The sequence below is a fragment of the Brachyhypopomus gauderio genome, chromosome 14 (genome assembly GCF_052324685.1).
Source record: "Brachyhypopomus gauderio isolate BG-103 chromosome 14, BGAUD_0.2, whole genome shotgun sequence".
In the NCBI taxonomy this organism is placed as follows: domain Eukaryota; kingdom Metazoa; phylum Chordata; class Actinopteri; order Gymnotiformes; family Hypopomidae; genus Brachyhypopomus; species Brachyhypopomus gauderio.
Window position 1 is genome coordinate 6,417,429 of NC_135224.1, and position 20,517 is coordinate 6,437,945.

The 20,517-nt window shown below is 43.1% G+C and overlaps 3 protein-coding genes across 4 annotated transcripts; all 3 read right to left on the reverse strand.

Moving 5' to 3' along the window:
* Positions 1 to 60: 60 nt before the first annotated feature.
* On the reverse strand, positions 61 to 4,493 carry LOC143474709 (actin-related protein 2-B). Its single transcript, XM_076972248.1, has 8 exons — positions 4,265 to 4,493; positions 3,349 to 3,459; positions 2,695 to 2,983; positions 2,312 to 2,448; positions 1,874 to 2,023; positions 1,456 to 1,601; positions 1,100 to 1,232; positions 61 to 644 (listed from the first exon to the last, which is right to left on the reverse strand). Exons 1-8 carry the CDS (start codon positions 4,310 to 4,312, stop codon positions 474 to 476), a joined length of 1,185 nt encoding a protein of 394 aa, XP_076828363.1. The 5' UTR covers positions 4,313 to 4,493; the 3' UTR covers positions 61 to 473.
* A 451-nt stretch (positions 4,494 to 4,944) lies between these two features.
* Positions 4,945 to 8,877, reverse strand: six7 (SIX homeobox 7). 2 transcript variants are annotated; one of them, XM_076972708.1, is made up of 3 exons: positions 8,338 to 8,877; positions 6,656 to 6,760; positions 4,945 to 6,288 (listed from the first exon to the last, which is right to left on the reverse strand). In XM_076972708.1, exons 1-3 carry the CDS (start codon positions 8,743 to 8,745, stop codon positions 6,175 to 6,177), a joined length of 627 nt encoding a protein of 208 aa, XP_076828823.1. In that variant the 5' UTR covers positions 8,746 to 8,877; the 3' UTR covers positions 4,945 to 6,174. The 2 variants fall into 2 exon arrangements, with proteins under 2 accessions (XP_076828823.1, XP_076828822.1); XM_076972707.1 differs by having other exon boundaries at positions 6,597 to 6,760.
* A 7,904-nt stretch (positions 8,878 to 16,781) lies between these two features.
* On the reverse strand, positions 16,782 to 20,462 carry b4gat1 (beta-1,4-glucuronyltransferase 1). The gene is made up of 3 exons (XM_076973185.1): positions 20,216 to 20,462; positions 18,951 to 20,176; positions 16,782 to 18,711 (listed from the first exon to the last, which is right to left on the reverse strand). The coding sequence occupies exons 2-3, from the start codon at positions 20,052 to 20,054 to the stop codon at positions 18,520 to 18,522; spliced, it is 1,296 nt and encodes a 431-aa protein (XP_076829300.1). The 5' UTR covers positions 20,055 to 20,176; positions 20,216 to 20,462; the 3' UTR covers positions 16,782 to 18,519.
* Positions 20,463 to 20,517: the final 55 nt, after the last annotated feature.

Consider the following 20,517-nt stretch of genomic DNA (forward strand, 5'->3'; position numbering starts at 1 on the left):
TAACAAGCTACATTAAATCATGAATGCTCAGAATCTCTAAAGTATGTTTCAGTATATGGATCAGTGTATTATATCTTATTTATTTCTAAAGGTTGGTTGCTGAAACAAATGAATGTGGCAGGAGTATTGCCTTCTGCCGGTTGTGGCAACACCCAGCCATGTGGTAACGTGGTCATCCTCTAGAGGGCAGCAGACTCTTGCTTTAACGTGTCCAGTACTCATATGACCCCTTTTCACACAGTGAGATATTTATCCAGGATTTAACAGATTCCTATGGAAACTGTCTGTATGACAACAAGGCTGAATAATTGACAGCTGATAAATGTCCCACGCTTGGAAAAAAAAAATCAGGTTTTACTTAACCCTGAGCAAAAATCAGCTTTCTCTGTATTCCCACCTGTCTTTCAACAGTGTGTGTGTGTGTGTGTGTGTGTGTGTGTGTGTGTGTGTGTGTCCGTCCGCGCGCAAGCTCTTCATTTCGTTCCTCCTCCAAGCTTGTCGAGAACCTTCAGGCCTCTCTCTTCATATTCTGCTCGTGTCAGCCAGAAGGACTCCTTGTCTTTCATAATGTTGGCGAGCACAGCCCCGCCCATGAACACCATGTGTTTCCGGCGAGGGGGGTCCTCGATGCGCAGCTTAAACTTCTGCAGGAGGAGGAGAGAGCAGAGAGAGGGATGAGGGTGGGAAGAGAGATTGATGAGCGAGGGATGAGAGTGCTGAGGGGATTTGGTTATACAGTCCAGAGGTGGGTGGAACTCCTGCATAAGCAACGATCACTGCTTTAATTAGCTTCCTAACATTAATCTTTTTCCTCTTGGTCCGTATGTCAGATTCTGTTACAGTTCTGAAATATTAAAGTTTAGAACAAACAGCTGGAGATACTTAAGTGTATGAGTGCTTTACAATAAGTTGATTACAGATTAAATATAACTATTTTGGCACACAAGTGCATTATACAGCTAATGTTTTATTAGACACAGGAGTGTCATTAAAGTGTCATTAAATCTCCAGTCATAAGATCAGTCTAAACATGGGCAGATTGTCCATGGACATAAGCATACTGAGAGCTTTAACTAGTTCTAGATGGACATTAGCGTACCGAGAGCTTGTCTGTGTCTCCTTGCAACACCCGTTCCAGATACAGCTGCTTGATCTCTCTCTCCAGGCGGGAGGGCAGTCCAGGGTACATAGTGGTCCCCCCAGACAGCACAATGTGCTTGTACAAGTCAGCCCTGCGGGGGGGGGGACAGTATTTTCTTGAAGTCTCACAGCACGAAAGCCAGAGGAAGAACACTGCAGGGGCTTCTCACGTAGCAGGAAGCAGATTGACATTTATTCGGTACAAAAATACGTGACCACCTCTCAGTGCTGGTGAATGTAGTGTAGACACAGGCAGCAGGTCCTTCACCAGCAGACCCTGTGTTCGGTGCACAGGGGAACAGCGGCGTGACTGACCTGAGATCGATGTCGGCCGCCTGGATGGTGTTGAAGAGCAGCTCCGCCACCCCCACGCCCTCCACGTTGATGAGGTGCGGCTGGAAAAGAGCCTCCGGCGCCCCGAACCTCTCTCCACCCACCAGCACCGTGCGCCCATCCGGGAGCTACACCCACACCAATCAACATGTGCATAAAGCCAGCAAACTTCCCATCAACCCTCAATGCTGCAGACAGCGAAGGATAGAAATTTAGAGACATTCCCACTGAACAGTGTCTTCATCACTCTATATAAGTATGCAATTGTTTTGTGAGCACAACGAGAGCATGTGTACTCTAAGTGGGATGTGTGGATGTCCGGGTTATGTGGGTACATGGTTGTGGAAGGGTGCCCGCAGTCCACGAGAGAGTAAAAGTGCTGAGGGCCAGAACTATTTACCATGTAGGACTCCACCAGGAAGGTGGTCTCGTTGGCCAGTTTCTGTTCCTGTTCGATGTTGTAACCCACGAAGCACAGTTCCTCCTTCAGCATGCGCACGGTCTCAAAGTCGGCGGAGTGGTTGAAGGCGTAGCCTCGGAGAAGCAGGAGCTGGCCGGGTGGAGACGAGAGCATCAGTCCACTGACGGAGTGGAACAGTAACTACACCCATGACTAGCGCCAAGTGATGCCCGGTGCTTTGTCTTGATCTAAAGGTCACGATTTTAGATCCACTACACTGAATCCACTCATGATCGATCACCCACTGAACACCGAGACCCACTGCCTCTGAGATCCCGTAGCATGTAGCATCATGCACTTCACACTGCTGTGCCCAAATATACCAATCTGTGTTAAGGACACACGAAGCTCGTGAAGGTCAGAGGATGGATTCGTCACCTTGATGAGGTAGCGTGTGATGTCACGTCCTGCGATGTCCAGTCGACGAGTGAGATGGGGGAGAGAGAAGCCCTCGTATACCGGGCAGATGTGGGTCACTCCATCACCCGAGTCCACCACCACACCCGTGAGGAGACCTGGCGTAGGAACACACGCTGTTCACTATGATATGTGCATTTTCTGTTTTACTTGCTGGCTATTTGTATCTACCATGCTACACACTGCTTTCTAATTTCTAGTGAAGAGGAGTTATTTCTTCTCTGTTGATTGAGGGTACGAGGATACTGTTACAGTCTGTCCTTCTCCTCAACTGAAATGTCGACTTTCACCTTTATGAAGGAGAACCGACACATGACCTCAGACAAGCAACTTCCTGTCCTTACCCTGAGCATAGAGGGTCAGCACAGCTTGAATGGCGATATAGATGCCGTGGAACTTGTAGGTCTCGAACATGACCTCGGCGATCTTCTGCCGGTTCTTCATGGGGTTCAGGGGTGGCTCAGTCAGCAGAACCTTGCAGTCAGGCGGGCTGATGTTCAGGCGCTCTGGTCCGAAGGTGTGGTCCCACAGGTGGAGCATGTCCTCCCAGTTCCGCACCATCCCGTTCTCCATGGGGTAGGAGACCTCCAACATGGAGCGGCATTTGCTTGCCTCGTCCCCCACCATCAGGTCCTACCAGTGGGGTCAAAGGGCATGTGTCATTTTATAATTACTTGGTAACTAATACAGGCTCTACTTTTTCAGATGAGAAGTGGGTTTGTTGCGCTGTTTCTCCACGGCTCTTCAACAGTTAAATGCTGTTTGGCTGTTTACTGGAATGGAATGTTAAGTATACAGGTTTAAAGTTGGGTTTTAAAGTCTGAGAGATGACGGCAAAGCAAAGACCTGAATCGGTTGAAGGGATTAAGTTTAAGGTTATTGTAAAAACTCTCTAGATTAAGAATTAAGATTTTTGATGTCCTGTATCAGACAGCATCCACTGATGTATAGCTGACCAGTCACTGACCAGTACGGGGGTACTGTACTGCAAGACTTGCCTTGATCACAATATTCCCAACTTTAGTGTCCGAGCGGATGACGGGGCGGCCCACAAGCGCTGGGAAGATGTGTTCTGGGAAATTGGAGCCTGCGAAACCACACTTGACAAACTGAGAAAAGAGGAAATGTTATCTTTTACATAAAAGGAAGGAAAAGTAGGTTAAAAACATAAGCACTACATCTTACAGTTACACCATCCTGCTGAGAATTCTACATGAAGGCCAAACCCTATGGCAAAAAGAGCCCTATTATAACTTTTGATGCGTATTTTATTTCTTTGTTTGCATCTTAATTTTCACAGAAAAAGGCTATAATATTTCACATCTTTTTGTTCAGTGTTAATTCTGGAATTGTGTTCTTCCTTTCATTTTAGTGTCCGTCCCTGTCCCAACTTGTCTCTGCGGGGCAACACACATTCTTCTGCGGGGCAACACACATTCCATAGCCTGCAGACATAATGCACTCAAGAAATACACTGTAGTAAGAAAACTGACACACAGCGTCGATCTAAGACCGCTGTGATATATAACAACACTTCCTGATTTGTGTCCAATGACATCGTTCCTATTCTTGCACCACCTTTTAAGGTTATTTTTAAGTTTTAACCGCAGATCCTCACTGAACAGGTCTAAACAGATGGGAACCCTGCAACACGCCCTGCGCAGACTTCTGCTGCTCAGTGTTATGGTGTAAATGATTATACCTAAAGCCCTAAAGTCGTTGGAAGAGGTTACTTCAGAAGTCCATAAGCATAAAAAGAAATTACTTTAGCTGGGCTATTCTTTTTTTTTTTTTTTAAGTTAAAAGACATTGCCCCGAATTATTTCCTTTTAAAAGCAGACAAATAAATAAAAACATAGATGCAAAATTATATTTTAACTGCTGCCTTAACGTGGTAATAGAAATAACCCTTACCCCGGTACCATTGTCACAGACGACAACTTTTCTCCCTGCGCTATCCATGGTTCACCGGCTCAGGTGGCGTGCAGGTAAATGCCAACAGTCCTGGAGATATATTTTTTTCTGCTTTTCCTGTATAATTAGGTTTAAACGTTATCGTTGCAATATTTGAAATGCACCTGACAGATAAAGTAACGAACCTCCTAAACGGTTTCTTGGCTTCTGTGGAGAACTCCAGGGAGCGAGGAGGGGGCCGGATCCGAAACGCCACCGAGACACTCCCACACACACACACACACACACACACACACACACACACACACACACACACTACATTCTCCACCGGTCCACGCAGAGATGAGACTGAAGATTACCTCAGCTTTATATGGACATACCTCAACTTTATATGGTTTAGTACATGAAGCCTGTAGTGCTTTCATTTCCGTTCTTATTGTTTCATTTTTGTCTCTATAAGTATACATCTCTACGTTAAGCTAGCCGCCACAGAGCTTTACACCATACGCTGTTTGTAAGATTTGTTTATACTTTCGAGGTTTGAATACAACTCATCCAATTGATCTTAAGTAAGCACATAACTTTGGTTATAATAATTTATTTCAAAATTGGACACGAGACATTGATGAACAACAGTCTTCGTTTAAAGCAGGATTCTTTAAACTTGGTGAATCTAAACTTGGTGAATCTAAACTTGGTGAATCTAAGTTTACAGAGGAGAGGATCCATGTTTCCTCAAGGAATTCGTGTAGGCAAATTAAATAAAGACCGGGTGTGTTCCCTAAAGGGTTTTTTTTTACCAAGGTTAGTGTTAAACTTTCGTCATTTCACGTTTGACTCTTAGTTTTTCATGTTGTATCAAAGGCAAACAAAGTGTCAGACCGACAATGTCTGATATTGGGGAACAAATCAACGACTCCGCCAGTCACAGCGGAACTACCAGCAGACATAATGATTTCTAGTCTACGTGAAATGAAAAGAGTCTAGCACAATTAATTAATGGAGAAAAATATTTAAAACAGCATCAAGTTATTACTACATTTTCTGCTAAGTGGAAGGCTATCTTCACCCAAACAAACAAAATCCACAGTATTATACAATTTATCAATTCATTTGAATGGTATTTTGTAATTTCATGATTTTGTATACCCGAGTATCATTGATATCTGAATGGCATATCATGTATACAAAATAACAGATTAGTCCATTTAAAAAATATATATATATATAAAACACTAAAAACTGACATCCAGTATGCATCCAGTTGATTGTCATAGCTCAACATACAGACTCCTGGTCACCATGAGATCAAACATAATACCTCTATGCATTAGCAATTAATGCCTTGGACTGAAAATACAAGGTTTTGTAGCTAAATATTTTCTCACTACAGAGAAGCATGTTCTTGTGCATGCATTTGCCCATTCAGTATAGCAAACAATACTTAGACTGACACAAATTACTATCATAAGAAAACGATTTCGAGTCTCCTCTCTTTGACAAAGTCTAACAAAGTGTATTGCTTGGTTTGCTTTAGCAGCTGATCTCGGCAGTGTGCCGAGTGGCTCCTTTAAGTGCGTGGTTCAGAATCACAGACCCAGTCCCTCTGCTAACTCACTACAACAGTGCTCCACTCTCCACACACTCAAGCCAGCCGGTGAGTCCGAGTTCTGCTCCACCCAGTCTCCTGTAACCGTTCTTCTGCGTGTGTGTGTGTGTGTGTGTGTGTGTGTGTAGGTACTGGCAAGCCTCTGTGGGTCAGTAAGGACACTGCGTGTTCGATAGCTTCAGTTGCGGGCGAAGGGGCGAACGGGTCTTGTGCTCAGAGCCCAGACTCGCTGTCGCTGCTGCTGGCCATGTGGGGTGTGGTGGCACCGGGGGGCCGCCGGCCTCCTGAACCCCAGATGAAGTCACTGCTGTCTGGGCTGCAGGGCTGGTGTGAGGAGGAGCCCTCCATGACTGGGTGGTGTTCTAAGGAAGAGCCCCCTGGGGACCCACCACAGGGTGGGCGTGATGCGTCTTGTCTAATAAGAGAAAGATGAGAGAGAGAGAGAGAGAGAGAGGACAAAACCAAGGGAAAGAGAGAAAGATTAGATGCAAATGACAAACATCTAGCTTTGCTTTCAAATTATGCTTCATTTCCCCCCTCACAAAATAAACAACAGGTCACTCAGAGCTTGGACTGCACACACGTTATATAGAGACTAGACTGTACACTATCCTGCTCTAATAGGGACACTAGACTGCACTCTAACCTGCTTTATAGGGACATTGGGCTTCATGCTGCCCTGCTTACGCTGGGCTATCGTACTGGTCCCCACTGCGCCGTTACCTGTTTTTTGCTGATGCTGCTCTGTCTCTCTGACGCCTGTTTTTGAACCAGTTGCCCACCTGTGTAGGCGTGAGGCCCGTAGCCTGGGCCAGGTGACGCTTGTGCGAGGGGTTGGGGTACGGGTCCTGCAGGTACCACTCCCGCAGTAAACTGCGCGTCCTCTCCTTCAAAACACAGAATCAACACATGCTGAAGTTGACCTGACACAAGCCACAGCCGCATGGATGTGAACAGCATGTTTACCCACAGTTATTTAGCCATGGTTTGCAAATTGCAGACACTTGCAAGGATTTTTGAAAATGATAGCTGTTGCATATTATGTGGTCTTATCTGGTAAAAATTCCAATCACAGTTCTAGTTGAATGTCGCTGATTCCACTTATTTACAATGTGGGAGCATGGTCTTTGCATCGTGCATATAATTTAAAAATGTCTTGTTCAGGTTTATATATTTACCGGTATAAGCCTATGACATGTTTGTTCTGATTAGCGAAGAATGAACAAACAACTGATTATATTAAACGCAAATATTTTTTCTTAGTACTGTACACGTTTACTCTCTTGACCACTAGGGGGGGTCAAAATAGTGGCCGAGGTCCATAAATCAGTAGACCGTAGACACGTCAAAAGTCAGAAAACAAAGTTCTAGTCTGTTATTATTTATGTGATTGTGATGGGACTAATTCAGAATAGGCATTTATACAGCATTTTGTACCTCGGTCTGTATGCAACCTATTGGGTCACATCTCACAAAGAGAAGTCTCATGGTTATTAATAAGATACGGTTGTACTGTGACATAAAGGGAAAATAAGTGCTCCCTTTGTTAATGTTAATAAACAGGTTCAGTAATAGTTTAGTCCTCATCAGCTTTCACCAAAGTGGACACAACAACACTTCAACATGGCGTCTTACTGACAATAGCGCACCACAATTGGAGCACAGTTAATCTGTGCGTTCTGCTAGATGGATTACCACTGGTGGATTACCACGGTGGATTACCACTGTCTGTAGCTGTAGCCCGAGGGGAGAGATAACTCCTGTACAGGATCTTAATGGTACGGGTGGTCCTTGACACAAGAAGCTTAACATACTGACTCTGTGACATTAGTATTAGACTCTGTAATGAGCACTTTATGTAGTCACGCTAGGTAGTTTTGTATTTTAAAATAAATAAAAAACAAGACAAAAAATATGGAAGAAAAAGTGACGAAATTGTATTTACAAAGGCTTACTTGGAAAGAAAACAAAAAATATTTACTATTTATTTGCAGCTGAAAAACCAAACACAGGTTCACTTTGAGTCATGGAAGAGCGCGCGTGCGCTGCGTGGTCGTGTTGAAAGAAGCTCGCGGGCTGCACTATTAATGAACAGTAGTTCACCCACTCGGGCTGGTAACGTGATGTACACATGATCTTCTGGTTCATGCTCCTACAAATTCAGAAACACTTTGCGCAGCTGATGAAGGTTCTCTGTCTGAAACGTCCTGGATCTCCAAAAACCTCTTACTACACTAGTTACTCACCTGGAGTCGTCTTCTGATTTTACATATATAAGTATTTTACAATTCATAAGCTAGACAAAAAATATATTTGGTTGGAATACTTTACACAATTAAAGGAATGAACTGAAGGAATATTCACAAAACATTACGGTCCTGAAAACTTTCTCTCTTGGTGGGCTTAGCGGTCCATACAACTCCACTCGCCTGTTTTGTCACATTAATACCGATTGTAGCTGTACCTTAAAACAGTGTGTTTTCTGCTCGCCGTCCCAGATAGTACGAGGAAGGGGAAACTTTTTGCGAATCCTGTACTTCTCCACGGGTCCCAGCTGCCTGCCTCGCAGACGCTCCGCCTCGCGGTAGTGCGCGTGCAGCCAGAGATGCTGCAGCCTGGCGTGGGACTGGCGCGTGAAGCGGTGGCCCTGCAGGATCCGGTAGAGAGCGGCGAAGTTCCCCCCGTGGAACGCGACGAGGGCTCGAGCGCGCATGACCGACTCGTGACGGCTGAGAGCCTCGCCGGCCGATCCTGGAACAGCCGCCGGTAAAGACCAGAGGAAGCGGCCCAGCCGCTCCATATCTCCCGTTTCCTCCAGGTTTTCGCAGACTCGAGCCACCTGGTCCAAAGTGAACACCGATAAAGGAAACATGATGACTGGGTTGCACTCCGATTAACGTGATTATAAGAAAGTGTTGCGGTATTTAAAATCCTTGCTTGAAACTTGTAAGAAGTTCTTGGTAGAAAGAGATTCTTGGTGCATGCCAGATTCCTGGTATTGGTTCTAGTCAGGAATGGAGACCAGAAGTCAAGCCTATTTATAGAAGAATGCTATTAGCATCTTTATAGTTGTTTTGAGAGGGATTATACGGCTCGGTCATTAACCACTTAGCAGGGGGCAGAAAGTATTGAGGTGGCTGACCGATGAGGTCGTTAGACTAAACCCAAGAACATATTAACTGTCCATTTCATTGACCCATGAATATGTTGTAACAGTTATGTCGCTGAATCACGATCTGTTATTGAAACGTTTATGATTACCGTGCTTAATGGCGCCCAGCAATTTACGTTCAATGCCATGTCTTCAGTGCAGACAGCACACACAGACCTGCCACTGCTGAAACACTGTCCCCATTCATCTCTATAACGTGAATGAATATACAACTACTGTCTTACTGCAACAAGAAATTATCTACAAGTAAGAAAAGCTTCTCACTCGCACCACGAGCCGCTTAGAAAATATATAATATGCGAGAGTCCATTTTGGGGAGGGTTTTGGTTTTAATGTGCATAAGAATCCGTCGTGACTGCCTGCATGATCTCTGGGGAGACTGCCTTCCATTTTCTATCAATTCAAACCGTACTGTAGTAGTTTACGAACCTCAGTTTTATTTTAATCGTGTTTTTAGTTTTAGAAGTTTGTTGTTTGTTTTTACTTTTACTTGCCGGATTACGTATAATTTGCGCACACAGCAGATTTCAGATATCAGTCAATGGCAGATCTAGGATTTTTCTGAGTAAGGGGCCATCAAGGGGCCCCAATGTTCATAGAGGGGCCACAATGTTCATAGAGGGGCCAAACATTTGTCCAACGTCCTTGCACACCGTCCCTGGTTTTGGTAAAGTGAATTCATTTCACCAGCCACACCATGTTCAACCCAGCGGAGGTTCTAGCCCCACTCCCACCACGTTAGTGTGGATTCCATATGCTACAGGGAGACCTAAAGGTCGCAGTCAGATAAAGGGTCAGGGTTTACACTGGGGTTAGGGGGTTTAGTCTGTGACCTGAGCAATCTATGGCCACAGAAACTTAGACACTTTCTTAAAGCTCATCGGCAGGTTTAATCTGAAATTCTGCAGCTTTAGCGTGGTCTATCTTATTCTTTATTCTAAATCTACTAAATAAAGAGTTGTATCTTTATTTACACACTGTGGTTCACAGCACTTAAGCACAAATTAACAATGAATAAATGCATCTAACATCAGTACATTTCTAAGGATAATGCATATCCTTGCATAATGCATTTTTTCTAACTTTTCTAAATTTCAGTCTGAAAGGTTGATACCATGGTTACATTTTATAGCCTTTATTTGCACATAGAAATTCAGTTGCAACAATGTCAGAAACAGAGAAAAAAACAGCTAAAGTATTGTACACACCCTATAGTCAGATAATCTATATAAAACGTGTGTGTGGGGGTGTGTGCATATAATGTGCAAAAAGCTCTTTGCAGGGATAGGAGGGGACAAATGAGCTCAGATTGTTTTCATTATTAATCTGACCCTTAAAATGTTTCTCTCACTCACACTCACACACAGCTCTAATCTCTTTAATAGTTTTAGAAGAGCAGACTGAGTCAAAATCTACTTATCTGCTCCCAACCTGCTTGAGCAAGACAAATCGGAAGATGAGGATGAGTGTGTGTGTGTGTGTGTGTGTGTGTGTGTGTGTGTGTGTGTGTGTGTGTGTGTGTGTGTGTGCGCGCATCTGGATATGTATGTATGTGTGATCGTTTATTGATTTGTGGATATATTCTTGTGCTGATCAGTCTTGCTGTGTCAGATCAGAGTAAAATCCCTGTCATGGCTCCTCGATCTTCTCCTGATCTTCCTCTCTGTCTGGCAGAGAAAATCTTCCATTCATCAAAATATAAAGTTCATGTTTCATTGTGGGTTTGGGGATGAAAAGAATATTACAGCTAAATTACATTTTATTTATTTTTAAGACATTTTGAATATGTAAATCCAGTTTACATGGTCACTGGAAATATTAGTGTTTAGCTTATGGATGACTAAGATTTATGACTGTAGTTCCTCCAATGTAACTTGATGTTTTAGCCAGATTTTAAATGTTCCCCTTTTGGCAAAGTAATTAGAATTAATTTCAGGCCCTTCTGCTTAAAAATGACCAGTTAATACTGCCAACAGGCAAATCAGGAGCTTTGGTTGGGGGGTGCAAGGGTATTACTACACAAACACAATTAACAGGCCACTGGGAGGAGAACTCATTATTGTTATCTCCTTAGCATTCAGCCTTCTCTTGTTCTTCACACACATTTACAAACTCTCTCTCTCACACACACAAAACGTTAAGATCCTGGCACACAAACACACCATAATACTCTGCAAATAGCTAATCACAAACTCATTTGCAACTCAACAAGGTCTCCTCTCCGACTGCACCTCCCCCATGGCCCCCCCAGCACAGGCGGAGAGAATAGCACTCGCCCTCTAAAGCTCCGTTCCTCTTCCTCTTCTATTGTTTTGGCATGGAGAAGAAAAGCTAGACGGCTTTAGCCTTAGCAAAGAGCCTGACGGCATAGTACAATCAGACAAGTATTAGGTGCAGAAACAAACACTGGAAGATGAGGCTAAAATAGGTGGAGGGGACCAGAGGAGAAAGGTGGTGTGTGGCGGATGGACACACTGGTGTTGGGTGGCCTAAAACTCTATTAAACACTTTTACACAGTCTTTAATAAGAGAATAAACCACTAACGCTGCTTGACAGGAACAGCTGTCCCACAACACAGAGAAGATATGCACTCAGTGTGATCTCCATCCTGACACCAGGTGGAACAAACTTCCACCGGCTGTTTGTGTAGTTGTGTAGATCAAATGATCTGAAGACTCACCTCTTCACTAAACAACTAAACATGCACTTTAAAAGTGTTATTTTACAGTCTTCTTTTCTCATCTAGCCAGAGCTTCAGCCTGGTAACATTCTTAATGGATCTATTGTCATATGAGGAAGGAAATTTGGAAACTACAAAGCAACTTTTGCAAGTTATCTGGGTATCTGCCAAAAGCACGTTGTGGAAGACCCAGCAACCTCCAGACCTTACAAGCTCATCCAGTCGATCACCTGTTCAACGACACTGAACCACAAGCAGTGTATGATGGAAAAGCTTTTAGATGTTCTCTGGTCATTTCCATTGTTCCATTCTGCAGAATGGCCCATTATCTGAGTTTGAGGATCCCAGCAGCCTGTGAGGTTTTGATACCTGTATCACTAACAGTGAAAGTGCAGTACTGAACTGAAACTTCAGTGAAGTGACGAGACTCAATCACTGAAGTGAAACAGATTTAGTCAAGATTTCTTAACAGAGAATCAATATTTCATGTCCTTATGGTGTTACAAATCTGCTTTGGAAGTTCGTTTTCATTTGACTGAACATGTGCAGAATTTTAAACACAATTTAAAGTGCCTGTTAAGCAGGTGGGCATCTCTGGGTGCCGGTTGCTTTGATGTGGTGTTTGTTTATTCTACACTCAGGATTTTTTAAGGATCACAAGAGAACGGAAACATGTACTGATGAAAAGTCCATGGCTATAGATTTAACTAGTAACATAATCTTTCAGATTACTGATTATTAGGTGTTGTAATCTAATCTGATTGTGTTTGCTAATCAGACAGGGTTTAAATGAATTGTTAGTTGGAAAAAGATGCATGTAAGTCCAGAAAACTAAACCAGCATGGGGCTGATTCCAAACTGGTCTCCCCTCCTCCTCAGGGCAAAGTGACATCCAGCGAGATAATTTGGCACAGAAATATTGCTATTATTAAGCAACTGCCAGGCTTTAATTCCTAAATGATAAATGACAGACGGGAAATAATTTTTAGTTGCATGGTCTAGGTTGAAAAATACAAATGATTCTCTCTCTCTCTCTCTCTCTCTCTCTCTCTCTCTCTCTCTCTCTCTCTCTCTCTCTCTCGTTAAAGTGTCACTCCTCATTAAAACTACCTGGGAGGGTAGCGCGACTTAGTGGATTGGTTTTAAAGCCCAGACAGCCGGACACCTCTCAAGCCGACGTAACTTACTGGCCCGGTGATTTGCCCCCACCTACAATGCTGTTTGCCCCCTCCCCTCCCAGGACAGATGGGCAACCCACTTCCATGGCTGCCATAGCCTGCCACTAAGCCCTAGCTTGATTAACTTAGATGGAAGGTGAAGATAACAAATAATGAAGCTGAGCAGAGGCCATGATTCACCAGGGAGGGATTCTTAATGTGCAGTAGATTTAATCAGCTATGCTGAGAATCCTGTGATGTTTTCAGTATTTTGTGTATATGAATGACAGAGATCAAAGTCTACTGATGGCTAATAAGCGTTCCAGGAGATGGATTAAGTCAGGTTTGAGTTTGACTTCATTGAGATGTAGATTAAGGTGAGGAGTATGGAATGTCTCAACGTTTGGTCGCGACCTGTTGATTACTTGGTAAGTTTTAGCAGTTGCACCAAATTTAAAATAATACTGATGCTGTCAATGGATGGACCAATTAAATGGTTTAAGAGCTTTCTGTCAACTTCATTCACATTTACCAACTTGTCAGCCATGTTAGGCAATTACTTGTCTCTCCATGGTGTATTGTTCCCTAGGAGCACTGGTCAATTCCCTGAACCATTAAACTGACCCAGAAACTGCTTAAAAGATCCCGGTCAGCCAAGGCCAACCCCCCCAACACACCCACCACTCAGACCCACTAATCTGAGGGCTGGCTGTCTCCTGTTAACATCCAGGGGAGACTGCTGCTAATTGCTTGTGTCGTAAAGCTCTGTGGCCCAAATAAGGCTTTGCTCCCCAAAGCTGCCAGGATAAACTCCACTTTACCTCACCCAACCTGTTTAATGAGGCTCCTTATCTACAGCTGCCTCTGTTGGCTCTCACCATCACGCTCCTTCATATGCTAGTGGTGCACTATGGTAGTGGTTCAGTATGGTAGTAGTGCACTATGGTAGTGGTTCAGTATGGTAGTAGTGCACTATGGTAGTGGTTCAATATGGTATTAGTGCACTATGGTAGTGGTTCAGTATGGTAGCAGTGCATTATGGTAGTGGTTCAGTATGGCAGTAGTGCACTATGGTAGTGGTTCAGTATGGTAGTCGTACACTATGGTAGTAGTGCACTATGGTAGTGGTTCAGTATGGTAGTAGTGCACTATGGTAGTGGTAGTAGTGCACTTTGGTAGTGGTTCAGTATGGTAGTAGTGCACTATGGTAGTGGTTCAGTATGGTAGCAGTGCACTATGGTAGTGGTTCAATATGGTAGTAGTGCACTATGGTAGTGGTAGTAGTGCACTATGGTAGTGGTTCAGTATGGTAGCAGTGCACTATGGTAGTGGTTCAGTATGGTAGTGGTAGCAGTGCACTATGGTAGTGGTTCAGTATGGTAGTAGTGCACTATGGTAGTGGTAGTAGTGCACTATGGTAGTGGTTCAGTATGGTAGTAGTGCACTATGGTAGTGGTAGTAGTGCACTATGGTAGTGGTTCGGTATGGTAGCAGTGCACTATGGTAGTGGTTCAGTATGGTAGTAGTGCACTATGGTAGTGGTAGTAGTGCACTATGGTAGTGGTTCAGTATGGTAGTAGTGCACTATGGTAGTGGTAGTAGTGCACTATGGTAGTGGTTCAGTATGGTAGCAGTGCACTATGGTAGTGGTTCAGTATGGTAGTAGTGCACTATGGTAGTGGTAGTAGTGCACTATGGTAGTGGTTCAGTATGGTAGTAGTGCACTATGGTAGTGGTAGTAGTGCACTATGGTAGTGGTTCAGTATGGTAGCAGTGCACTATGGTAGTGGTTCAGTATGGTAGTAGTGCACTATGGTAGTGGTAGTAGTGCACTATGGTAGTGGTTCAGTATGGTAGCAGTGCACTATGGTAGTGGTTCAGTATGGTAGTAGTGCACTATGGTAGTGGTTCAGTATGGTAGTAGTGCACTATGGTAGTCGTACACTATGGTACTCATACAGTATTTGTAATGGTTGTTCCCCATGATGGCCTAAATAACCAGTGTCTCTATTAGGATGATTCTCTCTCATTATCCAACTTGTTAGGAACACAATTCTGATCCTAAATTAACCCCATTGGTTCCAAGAACAAGCTCGTGTTCCACTGGATCTAGTTCTACTGGATCTGGTGATTATATGCGTTGCCATGGCAGCAGTTTGCGATGATTTGCGCTTTGCGACATGAAGCATTACCATGTTGGAAATAGCCATATTATAAGATACCGGGAAACTGGGTGGATGTGATCAGGTGCAGCATTCAGACATGCAGTAGCACTCTAATCATGCAGGGTTTTTCTGTCTGGATTAGGTGAGGCTGTGGTCGCTGTAGCTCAGGTTGAGGTTCATGGTTGACAGGAGTAGTTTATGTGGTCTTCTGCCCACCACTAGCCGCCATATTCTCACCCTCAGTCCCATCTCTCCACTGGTGTCCGTAGCCAGAGGTCAGGGGTCAAGCTGAGCTTGGGAGAAGACTGTAAGAGAACTGAGACCATCAGGAATAACATCAGTACTGTATATGACTGGGAACTGAGAAGCATGTGTTATGCATCTCAGATGACAGAGACAGAGACCGTGGTTGGATTTCCTCCCTGCAAGTAGCTCCCTCCTGCGGTTGACTGTTGTACGTTGTTTAATGTCACAGAAGATTAAGCTACAAATTGATATTTTCATCTAAAGACAACCGGGCAATATTCCAGAAAGCAAGTTTAGCAACAAACCCAGACCTGTTTGTGAAAACTGCTGGTTTTCTGTTCCAAAATCCAAGCTCAGAATAGGTTAAGGATAGTTGCTACGGCAACGTACAGTGTGAAACACACTGCATCACACCAGACATAAAACACCTACTGAATTTGTGCAAACATTCCTGAAACTGTTCAGAGGATTAAACCGAGCTCATGGCTCATATTACTAGTAATTTCATTTAAACATTTTGAGTATTCTATCGTGTTTTTGTCTCTGGTATAATTACAGACTGTGCGCTCTTTTGTTTTTTTTTTTTTTTTTTTTTTACTAACCTGCTTAAGCTGTCCTCTAACATAACGTAGAGTGTTAGAGGACATGTAATAATCATGTTTTATTTATGATTATATATTTAGGCTCTTTATTAGCTGTGCAAGCAAAGTGGATACCCCTTGTGTGTTTACCTACATTCTTACCCCGTCTCTCTCTTGCAGTTTAACTTTATGAATCTTATCATGAACCATAAATCTTATTTTTCTTATAGTCTACTCCAGGGGTGTCCAAACGTGGCCCGCGTTCAAATTTTCACCGGCTCGCAGCCTCTGTTAACCACAGCATTTTATATTTCACCAGAAGATAGCGGTACGCTCCAAAAAGCTATTTTATATTTCACCAGAAGATGGCAGTGTATACTATAATATACAATAGCGGTAGGCAGTGTATACTATAGTACCCCCCCCCCCCCCCCCCCGGATGCCAGGCTGAATGTACTCTTTCAGTAGTACATGTATGTGAACAGAAATCTTTTTATGCGATTAATGCACCAGCAATGATAAAACATTTCTTCCCAATTCAAAATATTTGCTTTTTAAAATCAATAATAGTTATTAACAGTTATCATAAATGATTGTCATCAATAACCTTATGGGCTATGTGATGCTACATTGGAGGCTACAACATATGTGCATATCACTTTGTCATTGTCTATGATTACATGTTGCATCTGCTGTGAATGTCTCCTACTGGGCACGGAAGAATGTAGGGTCATGTTATAAGTAACTTTTATACTGATTTATCAATAAGTTATCTAGGCGTCTACACTGCCCCCTATTGGTCAACTTATGAAAGGAGAAAAGCTTATCAGAAATGAGCAAAACATACAAAATTTACAGAGAACTTGGAAAATGTAATTTACAAAAACACAAATATTTCTATACATTTATTAATTCATCAGTTTATAATAAATCATCATGTTGCTTTTTTAATATAAAAAACCCACAACGGTTCAAACAATGATCAAATATTGAAATACTTATAAATATATTATTGAACAAGTAACTTAATATATATTAAATAAATGATTACTTGACAAATCCATTTCAAAAGGTGCTTTTAAAAGTGCTACAAAATGGAAACAAAGGCACAGTGACAAGCATGCAAGATCAGAAACCCGACGCTCTGGCTTCCAATACCCTCCCTGTGGCCGTTAGCATGGCGCTACGCCTTCAGTGCTGGCCATGGTGACTCCTATACAGTAGTGTTCACAAGGTAGGGAGGATTAAAGATGATGTTAAAATAATAATATTCACAAATGTACACATGCTATTATTAGCCAAGACAAACAGCAACACCAACAAAAATTAATCGCCTGCAAAAGAAAGACAATATGTACGAAATATACATTAAATTAAAACAGATTTGAGCTTTAATACTGGTTCTTTTCTGACATGCAAAGCATGTATGTAAGAAAGGAAGAAATGTAAAAATAAATGTTTTTTAAAAATAATAATGAACTTTGATTAATTTTGAGATGAAAAAACGACGTTATTTATTTTAATAAGGAACTAATTAATCAAGAGCTCAAAAATCCATTTTTAGAACCAATTCATGAATGGAATTCAATTAGTGTAACTTTAATACGTATTCTCTCAGACATATAATACTATAGAGTATATTTTTTTGTATTTCTAACAATACTGCTGTTTACTGTGAAACTACATTAGGACATGTCATTTGAATAAGGTCTTACTGTCAAGTTTGTGTTCTCTCACAATATTCTTTCTTTTCCAAAGAAATACAGGGCAAAATAACACACACATTTCACATATTCCACACAACTATTCTACAAAACATACATTACCAACAGTGTCTCATTTTCAGTGTACTTGCCCTTACAGATTAGCCCATCAACATCAACAAGCATTTAAACATCAAAAGTGACTTTCGAAAAAGAGTGAAGACCTTCATTACTGTCACTCATACACACAAGCTGACAAAACTCTACTCATTAGTTCTTGATGAAGTCTGCTCATCTACCACTACCTGTAATGAATGTTGGTTTGAATATGTTAATAAATGGTGACTGTGTGCTGCACCAAAGAAGCAATGGGGATGAATAAAACCACTCAATGTACCATCATAAAAAAAACAAAACAACACAAGACAGACTACAACATATTTGTTTCTCATACCCAACCAGGCATAATTTGATATAATGTTAACATTTAACAATGTTCATAGTGTAAAGGTACCGCAGCTGTCCAAGATTCTTATAACGTGTTATTTCCAGTTTCATGGAGGTATACACACCCTGTTCTCCATTTATTATAATCAGTATGACCAACTATGTCCATGACATTTAATAAGAAATAAAATAAATATATACTAAATAAGTCATAACATAAAACATTGTTCATTGTAAACAACTGGTTTGATGCTGGAAATAAGTTAAAATTAATTGTCATGGCAAAGGACCAGGAAGTGAACCACCCTCACTACTGTAACAAAGTCATTTCCGCAGCCTTGCAAGTGTTCACTAACGAACTCACTACCAAATGTAATATGTAGGTATAACCTCTGAATATTGACCCCTTTCAGTGGATAATTATACTTCTTGTGCCTCAAAAGTTCCCAAACAAGAGGTGTCCAGAGTCCCTCAGGAGCACAAGTGATCACGTGTCAGCAGCGGCGAGGTGAGCTGGGGTACTTGGTCTTCAGCCCCTCCTTGAAGGTGCGGAAGACCAACCGGTTCTTGCGGTTCTCCTCGTCCTTGCGGCTGTGGAAGTCACCCTGAACCTTGAAGCCCCTGTGCACCACGAAGGCGTTGCTCACCACAGAGAACTTGTAGCCGGCCACATATAGTTCACATGCCTGCATGGCACAGAGGAGAGAAAAGCATGACAAGTGAGCAAGTGAAACTAAGAATGATCAAGATTAAAGCTGATATCTACACTACTGCTTTGAGAAAGAGTTGGAGAGAAGGTGGTACAGAACAATAAGATGATCAAGAAGCACATGAAATCACCCATGAGGAGAAAACAATGACACGGCGTGAGAATACAAACCCACATGAAGCCACCTCTGTATTTCCAGTTTCTGTTCAGACCCACCTGACTGATGCGGTTAAAGCCATACTGCCTGAAGTTCTCATCATACAGAGGCACCGATTTAGCCCCAATGTAGAAAGGCTCCCATGGATCCACCCAATTTAGTGTATATGCCACCTCCAGTGGCCCGGAGCTCTTGCTGGCCAGATTAATCCAGCGAGAATAGTTAGTTGGGGCCTGGCACCGTGGACACAGTTCCTCATAGAAGGGCCTGACCTCCCCGACCTGATACAGCTGCACCAACTCTGCTTTTGAAGCAGGCATTTTGCGCGTGTGTCTAATTTCAAAAGCAGGCAGAACCAGGACCTCGTCATGGGCTGGTCCACGTCTCATCAACATAGTCACAAATTGGTGATGCAAATCGGCGCTGGGCACCATGTCAATATCAATGACCAGGATGAAAGCAGCATCGGTGCCCGTGCGTGCCACGTTGCGGAGGAGGTTGTTGGGGTACGAGACGTTGCTTCCAATGGCATAATTTTTATACTTGTCTCTGTGGGATTCAAGCTTCGCAAATACAGCTGGACATCCTTGTTCCTCAAGCCCAGCAAAGTGTTCTCTGTCTTGCTCTGGGAAACTGGCCATCTCCTGTGAGTGGCAGACCAGGTGGAAGTCCACCAAGGCTTGGACCTGTGGACAGAAGAGACTGAGAGCGTAGACCATGGCTGTGGCAAACTTGACATCTTCTCCGTGAGCGAATATAGCCACCGAAAGGGGATTGCGCCACCGTTCGAGCAAAGAATCCAAGTGATGGAGGTTGTTGATGGTGGTGTGCGTGGCCAAGGCGAGGTGATGGGACCTCGGATCCGCGCCCAGCTTCTGGTTGTTGGAGAAATCGCTCTTGATGAGGTTCTTGTAAACGCGGTACTGGCCGCTGCTGTCGAAAATGCCACCGCTGGACAGCGAGTACCGCAGGCGCTCCTTCTTCGAGCTCCTGTCGGCCGGGTTGCCGCTCCTCTTGGACCCGAACAGCTCCGAGTACTTGTAGTGCTGCTGCTTGCCGTGCAGCTGCGACAGGAACGACAGGTAGAGCAGCTGCAGCAGCGCCACTATAAGCAGGGCAGTAAGCACCACTTTAAACACGGAGCATTTTTTTGAGAAATGCATTCCAAAACTTGATTTTTTAGAAAAGATACATTAAAAAAATACAAGTCTGTGTGGACACGTTGCGTGGCCTGGTTGGTGTATTTTAACGTTCACTGTGGAGCTTTCCGAGCTAAGCTAGCTAGCTGTCTATAGGTAGATAGCTAGCTAGCTAGCTTAGCTACCGTTAGCTGCCAAACTTTTCGTCACACGAAAATCCATCATGTGTGTATAGCTGGAGGTATGTTGGTTACACAAGTGATTGTTGTCGTCGATCTTGTACTAACGATCATTGTTTTCTTAATTAAACAAGGTTACGCCATTATTTCAATGAGACGGGTAACGTTAGCTAGCTGAACCACACAAAAAAGGGCATTACGCCAACTGCGCATGCGTTTCACGGACGTAAACTCAAGCGCTTTTAGATTCCCTGCTAGCTCGTTACTGTAAATATCGAAACAGACAGCCAAATATAGATCAATCACAA

Bases quoted from the DNA above. Each gene is read 5' to 3' on its own strand.
- LOC143474709 (XM_076972248.1), bottom strand. From the start codon at position 4,312: ATGGATAGCGCAGGGAGAAAAGTTGTCGTCTGTGACAATGGTACCGGG. The intron at 2,449-2,694 runs GTAAGGACAGGA...TTCCTACGCCAG, and splicing joins GCTGACCCTCTATGCTCAGG to GTCTCCTCACGGGTGTGGTG. The intron at 1,602-1,873 runs GTAAATAGTTCT...GTGTGGGTGTAG, and splicing joins TCCTGGTGGAGTCCTACATG to CTCCCGGATGGGCGCACGGT.
- six7 (XM_076972707.1), bottom strand. From the start codon at position 8,745: ATGTTTCCTTTATCGGTGTTCACTTTGGACCAGGTGGCTCGAGTCTGC. The intron at 6,761-8,337 runs GTACAGCTACAA...TGTGTTTTGAAG, and splicing joins AGAAAACACACTGTTTTAAG to GAGAGGACGCGCAGTTTACT. The intron at 6,289-6,596 runs GTAACGGCGCAG...TTCTCTTATTAG, and splicing joins GCAGCATCAGCAAAAAACAG to ACAAGACGCATCACGCCCAC.
- b4gat1 (XM_076973185.1), bottom strand. From the start codon at position 20,054: ATGCATTTCTCAAAAAAATGCTCCGTGTTTAAAGTGGTGCTTACTGCC. The intron at 18,712-18,950 runs GTGGGTCTGAAC...TGTGCCATGCAG, and splicing joins GCTTTAACCGCATCAGTCAG to GCATGTGAACTATATGTGGC.